We start from the raw sequence: 15623 nt of genomic DNA on the forward strand, positions 1-15623 counted from the left end.
TCTGCAAGTAGTCTTTCTCTAATTCTAGATAGATGAGAAGCCTCATCTAATTTCCAAAATCCAGCTTCACTTTCCTTATCTGTAAAATGAACGCATTGTTTTGGTTTTGATGATAATAACTGTAATAATTTATCATCACGCTCATATTATAAGCCTTTCCTGTGTAGTTACCCAGTTTGGGGACTGTAATTTTTAACCATTTCATAACAGCCCATGGTTAGGTAATCAGAGTAAGCACTTAGATTAGTCTTGTCCTATCCTGTGGAAATGGAAAATAGTGAGTCACCCATTGCTAGTGAAAAGTTGTCTCTCCCTCAGCTCACTTAAACAAGTATCTCTAAGCACATCGAAACTAACTCGCCATTCTAGGCAGAGCGGGGAGATGACCAGGGAACAGGGATGGTGAGGCCGGCCCTTGGCCCTGGCTTTTCCTGGCTCCTCCACCTTACTCTCCCTCCAGCCGTTCTCTGACCTTCAACTTGGCCTCTTCTTGCCTCCCTTGCTGGGCTCTCCAGGAGTATGCACGGGGCTAGAAATCCCTGGTGAGGATAGATCTAGCCTCTCTTCAGCTCAGCATGTATATATTAGGCACTTTGCAACTCACCTTCAATAGGAGATAAAGAAGAAAACAAAAACAAAAGGGTCTGTTTATAGATGCAAGTGCCGTTCTCTGGGTGGCCCCTGGTGGCAGTGCCAGCTAAGCAGGCAGATCCTGGCCCCTTCCTCCACTTGCCTGCCACTGTAAGCACTCAACCAGGCATGACTGTGGCTTATCCCAAGTTAATGCCCAAGGCTAAGGCACCCTTCTTGGTGGTTCCATTTCCCCACCAGTTTGTTTTTCATCTGGGAGACGTCCCTGGGAGGCAATGGGGTGGGGCTGGTTAAGGGTTCAGATTCTGAGCTAGAGAGAGCCAGGTTTTAAACTCTGACTCTGGACTCTTGAGCCCAGGCCAGTGTGGCTCAAATGGTTGGGCATCATATCATGCACTGAAAGGTCACAGGTTTGATTCCAGTCAGGGCACATGCCCAGGTTGCTGGCTCAATCCCCAGTAGAAGGCATGAAGGAGGCAGCTGATCGATGTTTCTCTCCCTCCCTCTCCCTTCCTCTCTCTCTAAAATCAATAAAAAACATATTAAAAATAATAATTATAATAAACTCTTACTCTACTACTTTCTATCAGAATGTTTTATTAAATATTTATTGAGCACTTGCTTTGTACCAGACAGGCGTAGGTTATAATTTCAAAAAATACAAAATGGAAAACCATGATGCCTGCTCTAAAGACATTTACAAACCACTGATAGAAAAAAAAGGCATCCTTGCTCAGAACAGAGGCCAAGACATGGTCTCTAAGCTTTGTGTCTCTGATCCAAGGAGTCCCTGTCCCTCTTTAAGCCTTTGGTTGTTCATGTACCTTCTTAGAACCTGAACCCCTAGAACAAGGCCAAATTTGATAAGAATCTTGTTAGACCAAAGGACAGTAGAGTTCCCAAATGAATGGTATGGTTTCTAAATTCTGTACTCTTTTAAACTTGCCCTTTTAAACTTTAGTGACAAATGGTGATTCATGATGACTCTACTGTTCACTGTCCGGCCCAACTTAGGAACCTCGTAGTCATCATTAATGTCTAGTCTCTTATCACCCACGTTCAGTCCAGAACACGGTTCATCTGATGCTAGTAGTCAAGTGTCTCAAGTCCCCTTGTGTTCCCACCGCCACTCTCAGCTGTGGCCCTCAATCTCTCTTACCAGGCCTGGCCAGTTCATGCTTCCTTCAACCATCCTGCACACCCCAAGCCAGTGAGCCAAGAGCCCAGGCTCAGGCAAGTCATATCTCAAGATACGAAACAGGCTTAAAGGTGTGATCCTAAAGCCCCACCAGTGCCTTCTGAGGATTCATGGGGAGAGGTGCAAAGAGGTGCAGGAAAGTAATGAGAACATATTCTACCCAAAGGGGAGAGACCCCCTGAGTTCTCGAAACAACGGACCAAATTTCAACATTTTCTAGGCTTCTAAGAGTTTGAGAAAAAAACAAAAAATAAAACAGTAGTTGTTTGTACATTGTATTCTTTGCCCTGATGTTTTTCTTTTATTTGGTTCTGATGTTTTTCTAGTATAGGTTTTTATCTGGGGCAAACCAAACACAATCCTAGAATATGTGCAAAAGGGTCTGACAAATCTTGTCTTAGCATTTTTTTAATGCCAGTGAAAATCTGCCTTTAGAAGGCAACCGTTTTAAATACTGCAATTGCTGTGCTTATTTGTTTTCTAAATCCCACTGAAGAGGCCTTTTTGTACCTTGGTAGGACTGAGCGCTCATAATAGAAATGAAGAGTCTGTGGTGAGATTTATCATCGACAATAAAATCACACGAAAGTGGCACAGTTCTTCTGTGCAACAGGTCACAGGACACCTGGAGGGTGGAGCTCGTGTAAAACACTCACATGTGGGTTGGATTTGTCCTCAGTTCAGGCTTCCAGCCTCCCTGTCCTGTACACACTGCAGGGCCCTGCCCAGTGCCTTTCCGAAGGCCCACAAGAAACTGGAAGGAACTTAACGGCATCATCTAGCCCAGGCCCCTCGGTTTAGGTGAGAAATCAAAGTTGGAGAAACCAGTGCTTGCCCGGGGCCACCCAACAAGTCAGCTTCTCACACCATGGTCACCCCAGGCAGACTCCTGAGTCTCAGCTGGTGCGTTTCCAAAGCAGCTGCAGAGAAGAGCTGTCCTGGTGCCAAGTTCTTATCTGCTGGTGTCCTTCAGATTGGGTGGCTGAGTGCCAAGGGGAAACTCAGAGTCTGTGAATTCTAATCCTGGACACTTGTGGTCAGAGGATCTTAAATTTCCCTCCAGAGCAGAGGCTCTGGGACGGATCACAGGGGAGTTGAAAGCAAGACTGCTTCCTGCGGGTGCATCTGAATCCGGGTGTGTTGTGGGTGCTATTGTTAAGCCTGATATTGTCATCATGGCCATAGAACCAACCTACATTTTTCTCTCCAGCTGTCTTGACCATACAAATATGCTTTCACAGTCTATTCTCACCCCAATATGAGCTTGATGTGCTGCTCTTCATGCAAATCAATACCTCGAAGATCAGAATTCTAATCCTTTAGAGGAAAGCTGACACAGAATCACATCAAAGTCTCAAAATTTTCAGATTTAAGGAAAAGGTAGGGACTCTGCCCTTAGCACTTTCTCGAAGCATGTTAAGGTCATCTCAGTGAGATGATGATGATGACGATATTAACAGGCTCACATTTGTTGACAACCACTATGCCAGAGCTGTGCTGGGTATTTAACACTCACCATCGCCTTTAATCTTCACAACAAGCCCACCAGGTAGGCCCTATCATATCCTCATTCTACAGACGAAGACGCTGAAGCTCAGTGGTTTTAAGCCGGCTGTCAGAGCCCATGCCCTTACCCACCCTACTAGGCACTAACCCACCACTGGGCTGGGGTTGGAAGCCGCCATTCCTTACAGTTTCTGCAGGAAGCCCTTGCCCAGCCCCCCTCTGGTACTCACCTCACCTGCCAGCTCTCTGGGGAGTCTCCTGCGGCCATCCTGGCTGGCTCGGCGCCCTTCCACCCCGAGCTCCACCTTCTCCCCGAGCATGGGCAGTGCACTTGCTGGCCATTTGCTGGTTTCCTCCTTTACAGCACTTTCAGGCGAGGCGGCTTTGCTCTATCCAGCGCTCTTCCGCCTCCTAGCAGGTCATCAATGTGGGTTTCTTGAATAACGGCTGATGGGAAAATTGACAATATGTTTTGGTTGTCTGTCGCTGAGTAACAAACTGCTCCAAACTTAGCAGCTTAACACAACTATATGATTATCTCTCAGGACCCTGTGGGTCAGCAGCTGGGACAGGGCCTAGGGGGGCATGGCTCACCTCTGCCATCTGTCCTCGGAGCCTCCTCAGTCTCCACGGAGATGCCTCCCCTGCTGGCTATAATGGCTCCCCTGGGGCCACACGTCTGGGGCCTCAGGCCTTGCTGTCAGGTGGGCTCCTCAGTTCCCTTGTGTGCAGTCTCAAGTCTTTTCTGAGAATAGACTGTTAAAACATATTTGTATGGTCATGTGGCCTCACCATGTGGTCTCTTCGTGAACCTGGTTGGACTTCTCACCTGGAAGTTCAGGGCTCCCAAATAAGTAAAAGCAGAAACTTCTAGTCCTTAAGGCTTAGGCCCAGGCCTGTCCATCACTTCTGCCACCTTCCATTGCTCAGAGCAAGTCACTGGACGAGCCCTGCACGGGGCCTGGGTTGTGGGAGGCCTGGTTCATGGGGGGACCATCTTTGGTGACTAGACCCCGTAGTCTCGTAGAGACATCTCCCTCCCAGCCCACATCTCCAAAGAAACAGTGTCAGTCAGAGGAGTGCTGAGCCAGAGAAGGTGGATAACTCAGCCTATTTCATCACCACAATTTGAGGGAAGCCAATAATGAAAACACATAAAAGTTAGGGATTCCCAGAGAATTTTGTGCATATAAACAGCCAGTGGCATGGTGCCTGGGTAGAAACACCTGAGGCCCTGCTTAGAACGCGACAAACAGCCTGTCCAGCAATGCGGATGTTTGAGATCTGTCATAACCTCTGTCTGTCCTTCCCTTACAGCTCCTCCTTTCTCTGTCTCCTCAACCCCCCTCCCTGCCCCCCTCTTGGCTTTCATCTCTTAGAGCCCTTCCCTTTGCCGTGTGGATGCTCCTAAATTGGATTTAGTCTTGTTATGTTTGCACAATGATCCTCCCTCCCTCCCCACTCCCTAGTTGTTCTTGGAACACTTTCCCTAAAGATGGTCCAAATCTCTTAGGCCCCATGTTGCTGAGCTTTTTCTTTTACAGGATCCTTTCTTTGCCTTTGAAGATGTTCCTGTCTTTGGGTTTTTGTTGTTGTTTGTATGTTTTTGTTTCTTTTGTACTCAAATTGCATGTCAAGGCTTTTAGTTTTTTCAATGCTGTGTCCTGTATAAGTTAATCAACATTATCATTAATACATATATTTGTTTGCTATTTGGCGAATCTACAGATAAAAAACTCTTTATTGAGGATCAATGGAAATGATTCCCGCATTTCCTGCAGTAAATTTCTTCAGTAGGACTATATAATGATATGATTCTAACATAGCCCCCAGAGACTATTAATACAGGGGCTAAAGATATTGGACTTTACAGTCAGGGGCCTGGGGCAGTATTTGCCCTTTCACCTGAAAGCCAGGTTCAGCCTGGCTACAAAGGACCTATATAGGAGGCAGTAGAGATGGGGCAGAAAGAGTAGAAAGTAGTGCAGAAACTCTGAGAGCATCCTGAAACCAGCTCAGGCACTGGCCCCTGGACCACAAGGGTGTTGCATAAAGAAAGCCTGCCCCACATAAGTCGTCATCCTAACCTTTCAGCAAATCTTTCTGATCAAATGTTTGCTCCTGTATCCAACCTAGACATGAGCAACAGGCTCCTGGCCCACCTAGCCTAGATTGCCACAAAATTTAGAAAAGATGGAATCTTATCCATGAAAGGGGCCTGGAAATTACCTAGGCCAGAGGTTCTCATTTTCTCATCTCTCATCTCTTTCACTTTTAAAAATCATTAAAGACCTTGAAAAGCTTTTGTTGATGTAGCTTTATCTGTTGATATTTACTGGATTTAAAATCAAAACTGTGAGAAAACATTTATTAATTCATTTAAAAATACTAATAAACTAACTACATGTGAATGAAAATAACATATTTTTAATAAAAGAGAACTATGTTTTTCCAAAACATTTTAATAAATAAAGTGACAAAGATTTATATTAATGCAAATAGAAAAGAGCTGGATTCTCATTTCTGCTTTTACACCAATCTGTTGTGACCTGTTATTTTGATGAACATGTATGAAGAAAATTCAGCCTCACACAAGTATGAAGTTGTACAGGGAGGAAGTATTTTCATGGTGAGTTCAAGTAATTGTGGATGTGCTTCCATGTACACCCAGGCTCCACAAGTACAGTTTGTACTCATTACATCAAAGTGCACTGGTCTGTCCTGCGCTCCTAAATGAGTATTTTTTTATCCCATGGATAATTTTTGAGGTTGAGTGTTATGATCTTCATTTTTTAACAGGAAACTAGATGGAAGTTTCTCCTTGGTTTCAAAAAAAGTCATCTAGAAAAATTAGATGTGACATAAAAGAGCAAGGTAATAAAAGTGGCAAAGGGGAATGATGGGACAAATACATGGTAAGGATTAAGGACACCTGAACTGCTGTCAAAGGAAAGGAAAGGAAATTAAGACTAATTGGCATCTATGGAGCATTCCCCAAGTGCCCAATAGAATTACCTCATTTAATGTATTTTCAAAACAGCCTGTGAGGTAGGATGTACGCTATTGTCTCCCAGAGGAGAGCTAGTCCCTGAACACGCAGAGTTAGGACATGGGGGGTGGACTAGACTGGAACCAGCTACATCTGACATGGCAGCCTGCAATCTTTTAAAAAACACGAGTTTTTAAAAATTCCAAAAATAGCATAAATTTCTTTAAGAAAGAAAGAAAAGTAGGAAGATACAAACCTCTGTCACCTTGCTCTCCACCCCTCCCCACTTCTGCCAGTAGTAAAAGTCGTACAGATACCGGATTTGTACCAAACCCAGAGCCCCTGCTCTTAATCGCTCCATGACCCCCTTTACCAAATGGTGAGGGTAGAACAGACGAGGGCTGAGATCATTCAAGATAACTAGTACCTTAGTGCTAATTGTGCTTATACAGTCCACGTAGGTTTCAGGTTCTGGCCACTTTGGAGGCCTTGTTAGAGTCATGTATTCCAAGAATTTCTATGGACTAATTTTTCCCTGTTGTGGGAGAGAGAAGAAAAATAACACAAAGGGCAGAACAGAACAGAAAAAGAGATGAGGGGTGAGTGGTGAGTGTGGACATAAGCACATTGGCCATCTTCTGGTGGGTAAACAGGGGTGCCAGGGAAAGGAGAGCAGCCGGGTGCTGGGTTCCAAAGGGAACCACCCCGTGCCTCCCAGTGAACCTTCCTAGAAATTAGCAGTAAGAAGTCAGTTATGAATTTCCCAGTTAGTTGCCCTTCCAAACATTACTAAAATGACTTTCTTGGTTATTGTTTTAATTTTTTCAAAAGTATTAGCCAAACTATTTAGGATGTGTTCCAGTTAATTCTTTTTTATAGGCAGGAGATGTCTTTCTTATTTTTTTGAATATATGAAGCATTTATTACAGGGGTGGAGGAGATGGGAACTGTGCCTGTAAAAAAAAAAAAAAATCTGCTTTGTAAATTGTAATGGTCATTGTCTCACTGGCTCCTGAAGGAGCAGGAGTGAAGTTGTCACTTGAAGCTCAGAGCAAAGAATCTGCACGAAACCGACTCAACCTCCACCAAGAGAAGCACTTAAATGTTTCAAAATTACAGTGCCGGAAGCATTTCTCTTCAAACATTCATCTTAGGAAGAGCCTGCGAAAGGGGATTTCTGTTCTTTTCGATTGAGTCAGTGTCACTAATAATAAGGCTTCGGTCCCTCGAAAAGCCCCCTGAGGGAGTATTTTTCAATTTACTCATTTTATTTATTATTCAGTACTTTTTACATTATATTTCTTAGACTCCCCCCCTTCACGTTTCTCTCCCAGCAGTGTCATCAAATTGAGATACACCTAAGGACAGACTTACTTCTCCCTTTCTCTTTACCCCTCTGTTCCCCAGCCTCAATTCCTACTTCTCCAGCCCTAAAGAAAACTGATGAAGGAACAAAAGTGAGGAAGGTTTTGGGGTGCTTTCTCCACTCAGCACAGGCTAGTCATGGCAGATGGAGAAAAGGCTGGTTCGAGGCGTCTGGGTGAAAAGGGTGGAGGGCCTGAGAAGTACAAATCGGTAATTACAAAATAGCCACAGGGCCCCAGCCGGCGTGGCTCAGCGGCTGAGCATCAACCTAGGATCCAGGAGATCATGGCTTAATTCCCGGTCAGGGCACATGCCCAGGTCGTGGGCTTGATCCCCAGTGGGGGGGGGGGGGATGCAGGAGGCAGCCGATCAATGACTCATCATTGATGTTTCTATCTCTCTCCCTCTCCCTCTCCCTTCCTCTCTCTGAAATCAGTGAAGATATATTTTAAAAAAATAGTCACAGGGATGTAAAGTGCAGCATAGGAAATAGAGTCCATAATGTTTCGACAATTTTGTATGGTGCCAGGTGAGTACTGGAAATAGCAGGGGAACACTTTGTAAAGAATACGCTTGGTAGACACTATCCTGTACACCTGAAACTAATACAAAATAGTACTGAATGTAAACTATAATTTAAGTAAAAAGAAAAAAGACTGGCTCAACGTGCTTATGGCCCCTCCTAACAGCAACCTCTGCCCAGAAGCTTGAGCAGTTTATGCTACTCAATGGGACTTACTAGAAACTGGCCTCTTTCTTCTTTTTAAAATAACACAGTTCTTGGCATTGACTTTCTACAGAAACCATGAAGCAAACAATTCTTGAGAAAGTTTTTTCTTCTCTGTAAATTAGAGGATTATAAAGTGGCAATAGCAATGGGCTTGCCGGGCACACCACTGCACCTGTGAGTCAGCACCACCTTGATGTGGGGGGAGGGGGAGTGGGGACAGATAATCAGGTTTTATCCCTGAAGTGCGCTGAAAGAATATAATTATAGAAACAAATATTTTCAATATTTTTCTTTTATTTATGAGAATGTGCCTTAATATTTCCTTGTGTATTCAAATGCTTATTCTTATCTGTACTCACTACAAATGTAGCCTGTCTTTCCTTTCTGTTTCTGCTCTTGTGGGGCACTTCTTGTAATCCAGGCATCTCAAAACCGGACTCAGTCTTAGACTGGATTCCTGAAATGTCCTACCTGTTTAAAACGTCCCTCGTGCCAAAGCATGCCCCCCACCCTTTCCTTCAGTAGCCAGCATTTAGGGTGCTGCTCACTGCCTGTTGGAAGGGTTGCTTAAATACTGTTAGCACATTTTTTGCTGACAACAATCTTCCCAGGTAGGCACTGTTATTATTCCATTTTGAGATGAGGGAACTGAAGTCAGAGGGGTTGCCCATGGTCACTAGTCTGTGGGGAAGCAGAGCTTGGGTTTGGAGCTGGGTTCTATGGACATTCGGGCTCCTCTTCACACGCTGAGATGTTGCCTCTCTCTTGAAAGGACCTCATTTGCTGGCAGCTTTGGAAAAGACCTTGACTCCCAGCTTGCCTCCAGCAGACACCCCACCGCCAAGAAGCAGGCCACCCAGAACATGAGGCTGGCTGAAGTGCCTTTGACTAAGCTGGGGCTTCCTGCCATTCGCTGCTCCTGAGCTTTTGGGGTTTTTTTGTTGTTTTGTGTTCCAGAGAGCCCCTGATGCCACAGAAACCCACTAACGTAAACCCTGAGCTCAGCTTTAGAGAGTGATAACGGGAGGAGGGCCGCAGTCCTCCCAGGTGTAAACAAAAGCCCAAGAAAACCATGTCAGAAAGACATTTCCCAGAGTTTGGGGCTAGTTTAGTTCACAACAAGAAGACATGCTCCCCAGCTCTCCCTCACCTCTTACACCCCAGCTGCACGGGCCCCCCATGGTCAAGAAAACTGACTTCCAATTTTATAAAACAAAGGATACCCCTCCAAAACCAGGCAATTGTTTAGGCAGTTTTATCCTGTACGCTTTTCTAAATGTTCTACAGAGAGAATGCTGCTTTTTAAAACAGCATTTAAAAAAAGTGTCTGGTGGGTTTCCCAAGTTATTACCTCCTGCAAAGATTGCAGGGAAGGTGGAAGACAGTAAGGAGGGAAATGAGACCGCGTGTGTTAAAAATGCTGTATAAACATTGTTTGAAAAACAGAAAATTCTACTGAAATGCAAATCGGTGTCTTGTATTATAGTTTTAATTTGCCAGTTAGACCAAGACACGCCCCCTCCAGTGTGGGGCTGGGGCGGGTTGGGGGGGTTCTTGATCTACTTGCAGTTGTAAGCATTGGAGAGCGTTTCAGGCTGCAGAAAGATCCGAGTGTAAGAGAGATGGGCGTCTATATTGCTTTGAAGAGCTAAGAGCATATGCCTTTCAACAGGCCCATGGCCCCAGAAGCCTCCGATTCTTGCCTTCAGTAACCCTCCCTCCAGACGGACAGGATCAGAAACTAATGAGCTGCATTTGGAAAGGCAGTGAACCAAAGGCGACGGCCACCACTCTGGGGACAACGACGCAACCCCTGTCCAGAGCCAGGAGGGCGCCTTCCAGTGAACTTCCAGACCAGACTCAGTCAAGGGCAACACAGATCACATCTAAGGCGCCCAGGGCACTCGCTTTTCACAATGCGTTTTATTATTCATAAAAAAATAAACGTTATTTACATTTGCTAATTAACTGTGGTCCTGCAGCCTCCAGCAGCTGTTTGTTCCCCCTGAGCAGGGTCTCCAGGTACGGAATGGGCTCAGGGCCCCGGCGAGGAAGGACGTGGGCGGTGAGGGGGTCGGTGCTGCTGGGGAAGCAGGGGCGGGGCAGGCGGGGACGGTCAGGGGTCCAGCTGGACCCTACAAGGAGTTGCGGGAGGAAGGCGTGGAGGAAAGCCCGGCGGAGACGGAGCCTGGTGTGCGTGGGGGGGGCTCACCCCTAGGAGGAAGGGGCGGGACCTGCAGGAGTGCGGGGTCTGCCCGCAGCAGGGAGGCCAAGGGGCCCGGAGCGCTCCGGGCGAAGCCACCACCGCCGCCGGTGCCCCGGGCGCCCCGCCCCGTCCCCCTGGAGGGCGCTGCCCTATGGGACACCAGCCCCACCAGGGATTCACTCTTCTCTCTCTGCAACTTGAAAACCTGCCCGATGTGGGTGAAGACTCCGGTCTTTGAGGCCGATGGTCACGGAGAGAGCGTCTAACCTGCCTAACCCGCGAGGCCCGGGAGGCCCGGGCTGCGCCGGGTCGCGCGGTCACCTGTCTGTAGTTCATGCGTATCTGGCTCAGCTCGAAACTGACCCGAGGCGGTTTGGCGCTGGGCTCTGAAGGCAGCGTGGGGGCGAGTCTACACCGCCAAAGCCCGACTCTGGATCTGGGTCCGCGCTCGCCGGGCCGAAGGAGGCCCTTTCCGCCGAGGGGAAGAGGCGCCGTGCGCGCCCCCGAGGACAGCCGCGCCGCCGACCCCGGCCTCTGCCCCCCGCGCCCGCCACCTGTCGTGTTCAAAATTCGGAGTGTGGGGGGGTATCTAGGAGAATCCAATGGAACTTTCTTCCCGTTCCCTGGGGGTTCTCACGCAGCCTCCGTTCTCTCCGCGGCCCCCAGACGCAGGCGCTTAACCAGTAATCCATGGGCGAGTTCAAGCCCCGTCTAGGCGGTGGTCCCACAGAGTCTGCCCGCGGCGGAAACGTCTTTGGTGTCAGAGTCGGGTCGTCCCGAGACCACAAACGGCCACGTCTGTGAAATCAAAGAGGGCGTCAGATGTAAGAGGCTCTCAAACCGAAACTGCTCAGCAAAGTGGACCCTGTGATATTCCTGGTTCTGAGTAACTCAGACTTTATCAGCGTTTTTGGAAATGTGCCTGTCTTCTCTCTAATCTAGAATTTGAATTTTACTGGATTTTGATTGCGTGGGACGTGAAGGGGACCCATCCATGCGTCCTCCGGGACTGTGCCCTCACCTTCACGCGGTGGAACTTGGAGGAGTTGGGATTTTGTCGTGTAATTCCCTTCCCCGAGCACGCGCGCGCGCGCACACACACTCACACACACTCACATACACACACATACACACACACACACTCATACTCACACACACACACACACACACACATCAGCCCTCCGCTGCTCTCAAGTCCTCAGAGTTGGCAGGTCAGAGAGGGACTTTCCAGACAGATCCCTTTGGGGGAACCTCTGCTATTCTGCAAGAATTAAAAAATCCAAAGGCCTTTTAACAGGGCTCGGCCTTCCCTCCTTCTTTTCAGAAAGCAGGGCTCGTTCAATCAAATCTGTCAGACTCTTAGCTGGAAAAAGTTGCACGAGGGAGATTTGCCATTTACTCTGCAAAGGAACCCAGATTCACCCCGTCAGCAGGATAGGAGCCAATAGCAGTCCCCGGACCAAGCACCACGTACACGGACCAGAATCGTGCAAACACAGAGGGGGGTGGTTCTCCAGGAAGATGGTTGGCCCCTCCCGTGATTTGGGAGACGCTGAACTGGCGTCCTCGCCACCCGCCCCAGATCCCTTCTTTCGGGTTCCTCCCAGCGGGCTGACTCTGCCCCGCTCCCGGGAGCGCCCCGGGCACCCCCCGGCCCAGCGCCCCGGGCCTCGAGCGCGGCGCTCCTACCAGGTTCACCGGGTGCACGTAGCCGTTCTCGTAGCGGTCCTCCTGCAGCAGCTGCCGCAGGTGCGCGATGTAGCTGGAGGCCAGCCGCAGCGTGTCCAGCTTGGAGAGCTTGGTGTCGGGGGGCACCCAGGGCAGGCTGGTCTTGAGCCGGGAGAAGGCTTTGCTCAGCACGCGCATCCGGGCGCGCTCTCGGGCGTTGGCCGCGTTCCGCTGCGACTGCTTGCACTCGGCGGCCGAGCCCTTGGGCGGGAGGGGCTTCTTGCCGCCGCCGCCCCCCGCGACGCGGGGCCGCTTTCGCTTGCAGCCTCCGGAGCCGCCCGCCGCGCCCAGCGCGCACGGCCCCTCCTCGCCCTCGGGGTCTTCCTCCTCGGCGGACGAGTTGTCACTGGGCGAGATGTAGCTGCGCTCCGCGCCGCGGAGGGCCGGCCTCTTGGAGGCGGGGACCGGGTACCCCCGCTGCAGCCCCTGCAACTCCATGTCCTCTGGGTCGCTCACGGAGCCGGTGGACATCGCTGCGTCCCCCACGCCCACGCGCGGCCGCCTTCCTCCCGCAGGCCAGTCTCCAGGCCTCCGCCTTCCGCTCTTTAGAGGAGGCGGGGTCCGGGCCGAGCTCCGAGGAGGACAGGGGACCTGGGTCCCGCGGCGCGGAGCCTCGGGAGTGAGCCCTGCCCCTGGCGCCCGAGAGCGCGGCCGAGAAGTCGGCTCCCGGCCTGGGCTCGGCCCGCGCAGCCACGAGCTGCGCCTTTTGACAGGACTATTTATCTGTACCCCTCGGAACAAACCACCCCTGGCAGAGAGAGAGAGGAGAGAGAGAGAGAGGGAGAGAGAGAGAATTGGAAAGGGGGGCAAGAGGTGGGGCGGGGGCGGGGGCGTGGAAGGGGTGGGGACCGCTCTTGGAGAGCAGGGGATCTGCCGTGGGGGCGGGGAAGGGGAAGTCTCCGCTAAGCCGAGATGTGGGCCCGGGGCCCAGGGACCCTTAGATGGTCGGTGTGAGATAAGCGAGTGTGCTGGGCGAGCGAAGGAGGGGAGCCTGCGTGGACCCACCCACTCGCACCCCAGCTGCTCTCCGCGATGGCGAAGGTGGCCATGCACTTAGAAACCCCAGGACCGCGACCTCTGCTTCGCTCCCGGTCTTTCAGCAGAACTCTTCCAGGCCCATCACTCCCGCGGCGTGGTTGTCTATCCGAGCCTCTCCCGAGGAAAAAGTAAAAGCAAAACAACCACCAACACTCCGAAAGTTACCTCTCATTTCCCCTCCTTGTCCTGACATCGCTTTATGATCTGCGAAGCACTTTTATCTACACTAGTTCATTTTCAAACATCTGTGACTCCACTTTGCATACCTTGAAGCTAAACCGCGGAGATATTAACTGGGGGCCCCCAGGTCGCCAGGCTGGTGAGTCCAAACGGCCTCAGAGCCCGTGGTTAGAGACCCCGGCTCCTCCGCAGTCTCGTCGCCTTCCCGCCTCAAACCACCGGATGTTGCATCTGCTATTTTCTAGTCTTGAGAGTGCCACGCGTGATTTTGTTGTTAATGACACAATGCGTAAGATAAACTACAGTCTCGGGGACCGATTGCTGTTTTTGATGGTGCGGGAGGAGGGTGCGCGCGCTCCTGGATGCAGAACGCAGTCAGCACAATCGTCCAAAGGGGGGGGGGGACCACAAAACAGCACCCAGAACGACCGTGTCCCATGCCAACCAAAAATTAAACACCCCGCCCCTCCCCCACGAAGGAGACAAAACAAAACTGCACTCGGTTTCTTGATTTTCTAACTCGAGGGGCCTTTGCAGTAACATGGTCTGGGGATGTGGCTTCATTTTGGAGGTGGGCGCCAGTGGAGAGCTACTGAGCGCTGCTGTGTGCCGGTCCCTGCCCGCTAAGTAATTAAAAATAAAATCTACAACAACAAAATAATTAAAACTCTATCAGGTTGGGGTGTGGTGACTCCCTGCGCCTTCACACCCGACTTAGGAGCTTATTGGTCCTGCCCCTAAAGCCTCAGGCTCCCAAGCCGACTACGTGCAAGGAGACAGATGCGCAGCGGGCCCGGACGGCGCGGGCAGCCTCGCGGGGCAGCCTCGCTCGCGGCTGCTCCAGCAGAACGAATGTGCGGGCTCCCGGCCTGAAGCGCCACAACAGGTGGCTGGCCGGGCTGACTTCATCGCTCAGGCATCGTTCCACCTTCGTCTCCCAGGCCGTGCCTTTCTCCTGGGGGATGTTTCACACAGCCCGTCCTGCTCCAGCCGGCGTTACAGGGGTTTTCTCCCTGCACATTTAGTCATTTTGTTGGGGGGGGGGGGAGAGGGGGGGAGGGCTCCTTCTGGCATCAGTTGAGTAAAAAGGGACGCTGTCTTTCAGTTTTCTCTGGGCTGGGAAACCGCAGGGAGTAGTTGACAGAGCATAGCAATCTTTCCTGGAGAGCTTGAACTTGAACTTGACTCTGGGTGCGCGGGAAGGAGGGAGGAAGGAGGGAGGCAAAAGGAGAGACGGGGGAGCAAAAAGGTGCAAAGGGGACATCTCAGGCCAGCTTTTTGCATCGCCTATTGATGACTCGAGGATATCAGTATAAATACATAGCCTCACACATTAGGAGCAGGCATATAGGTTTTAAAAATCTGGATTGTTTATACAGGTGCAGAACAAAGTCTTTCTTTAGAAAGATTAATGGTGGGGAGAGCGCTAGATTTTCTCTAAACAGTCGCAAAAACTGCACCCAGCCTCAACGCTAAGCGGGTCATGGCCGGTTTCTTTTTCTTTAAAGAACCGCCTGACCCCAACAATTTGTGCTTATCTTTTCCAAAGCTCTTTCCTTTCCTCTTTTTTTCTCTCCTTTTCACTTCCCTTTCCTTTCTCCCTCCCTCCTTCCCTCTCCTTTACCTTCTCGCTCCCTCCTTCCCTTTGTTCTTTTTCAAGAAAGACGGTTCATTTCTCTATTTTTCTTTTCTTTCTTTCATTTTCCCTTTCCCCCCATTTACTTCTAGTTATATTTTACTCTCCCCCCCCCCCAAGTTTCAGGCTCCTAATGAAGACTGGGGCACATATCTTCATGTCCATATCACATTAGTATAGAACTGCTGTTTGCTTTAGTATGTCTGCAGCGATACCCGACATCTCCACCTCTTGACACTTTCAAAACTTTTACTTTTCCTTCTCTCTCAATGACTACAACAGCTCCACGTGCTGCACAGTACAAGCATTACTACCTCTTCCAAAAGCCCAGTTATTTTGTTTTGGCAAGCTACCACACTTGCAAGTGAATAATACTTTATTTTTATATTTTAAAAAAGCACATTAAAAGCAATTCCCATGTGCCCATGCCTTGTAACATGAATATGCAGTTGTTTA

General features: G+C 49.7%; 1 protein-coding gene across 1 annotated transcript; it reads right to left on the reverse strand.

Moving 5' to 3' along the window:
- Positions 1 to 11116: 11116 nt before the first annotated feature.
- On the reverse strand, positions 11117 to 13003 carry MSC (musculin). Its single transcript, XM_087825176.1, has 2 exons — positions 12275 to 13003; positions 11117 to 11383 (listed from the first exon to the last, which is right to left on the reverse strand). Exons 1-2 carry the CDS (start codon positions 12782 to 12784, stop codon positions 11297 to 11299), a joined length of 597 nt encoding a protein of 198 aa, XP_087681302.1. The 5' UTR covers positions 12785 to 13003; the 3' UTR covers positions 11117 to 11296.
- Between the last annotated feature and the right edge of the window lie 2620 nt (positions 13004 to 15623).

The sequence above is a fragment of the Miniopterus natalensis genome, chromosome 16, assembly GCF_054644295.1.
Source record: "Miniopterus natalensis isolate mMinNat1 chromosome 16, mMinNat1.hap1, whole genome shotgun sequence".
Classification (NCBI taxonomy): Eukaryota; Metazoa; Chordata; class Mammalia; order Chiroptera; family Miniopteridae; genus Miniopterus; species Miniopterus natalensis.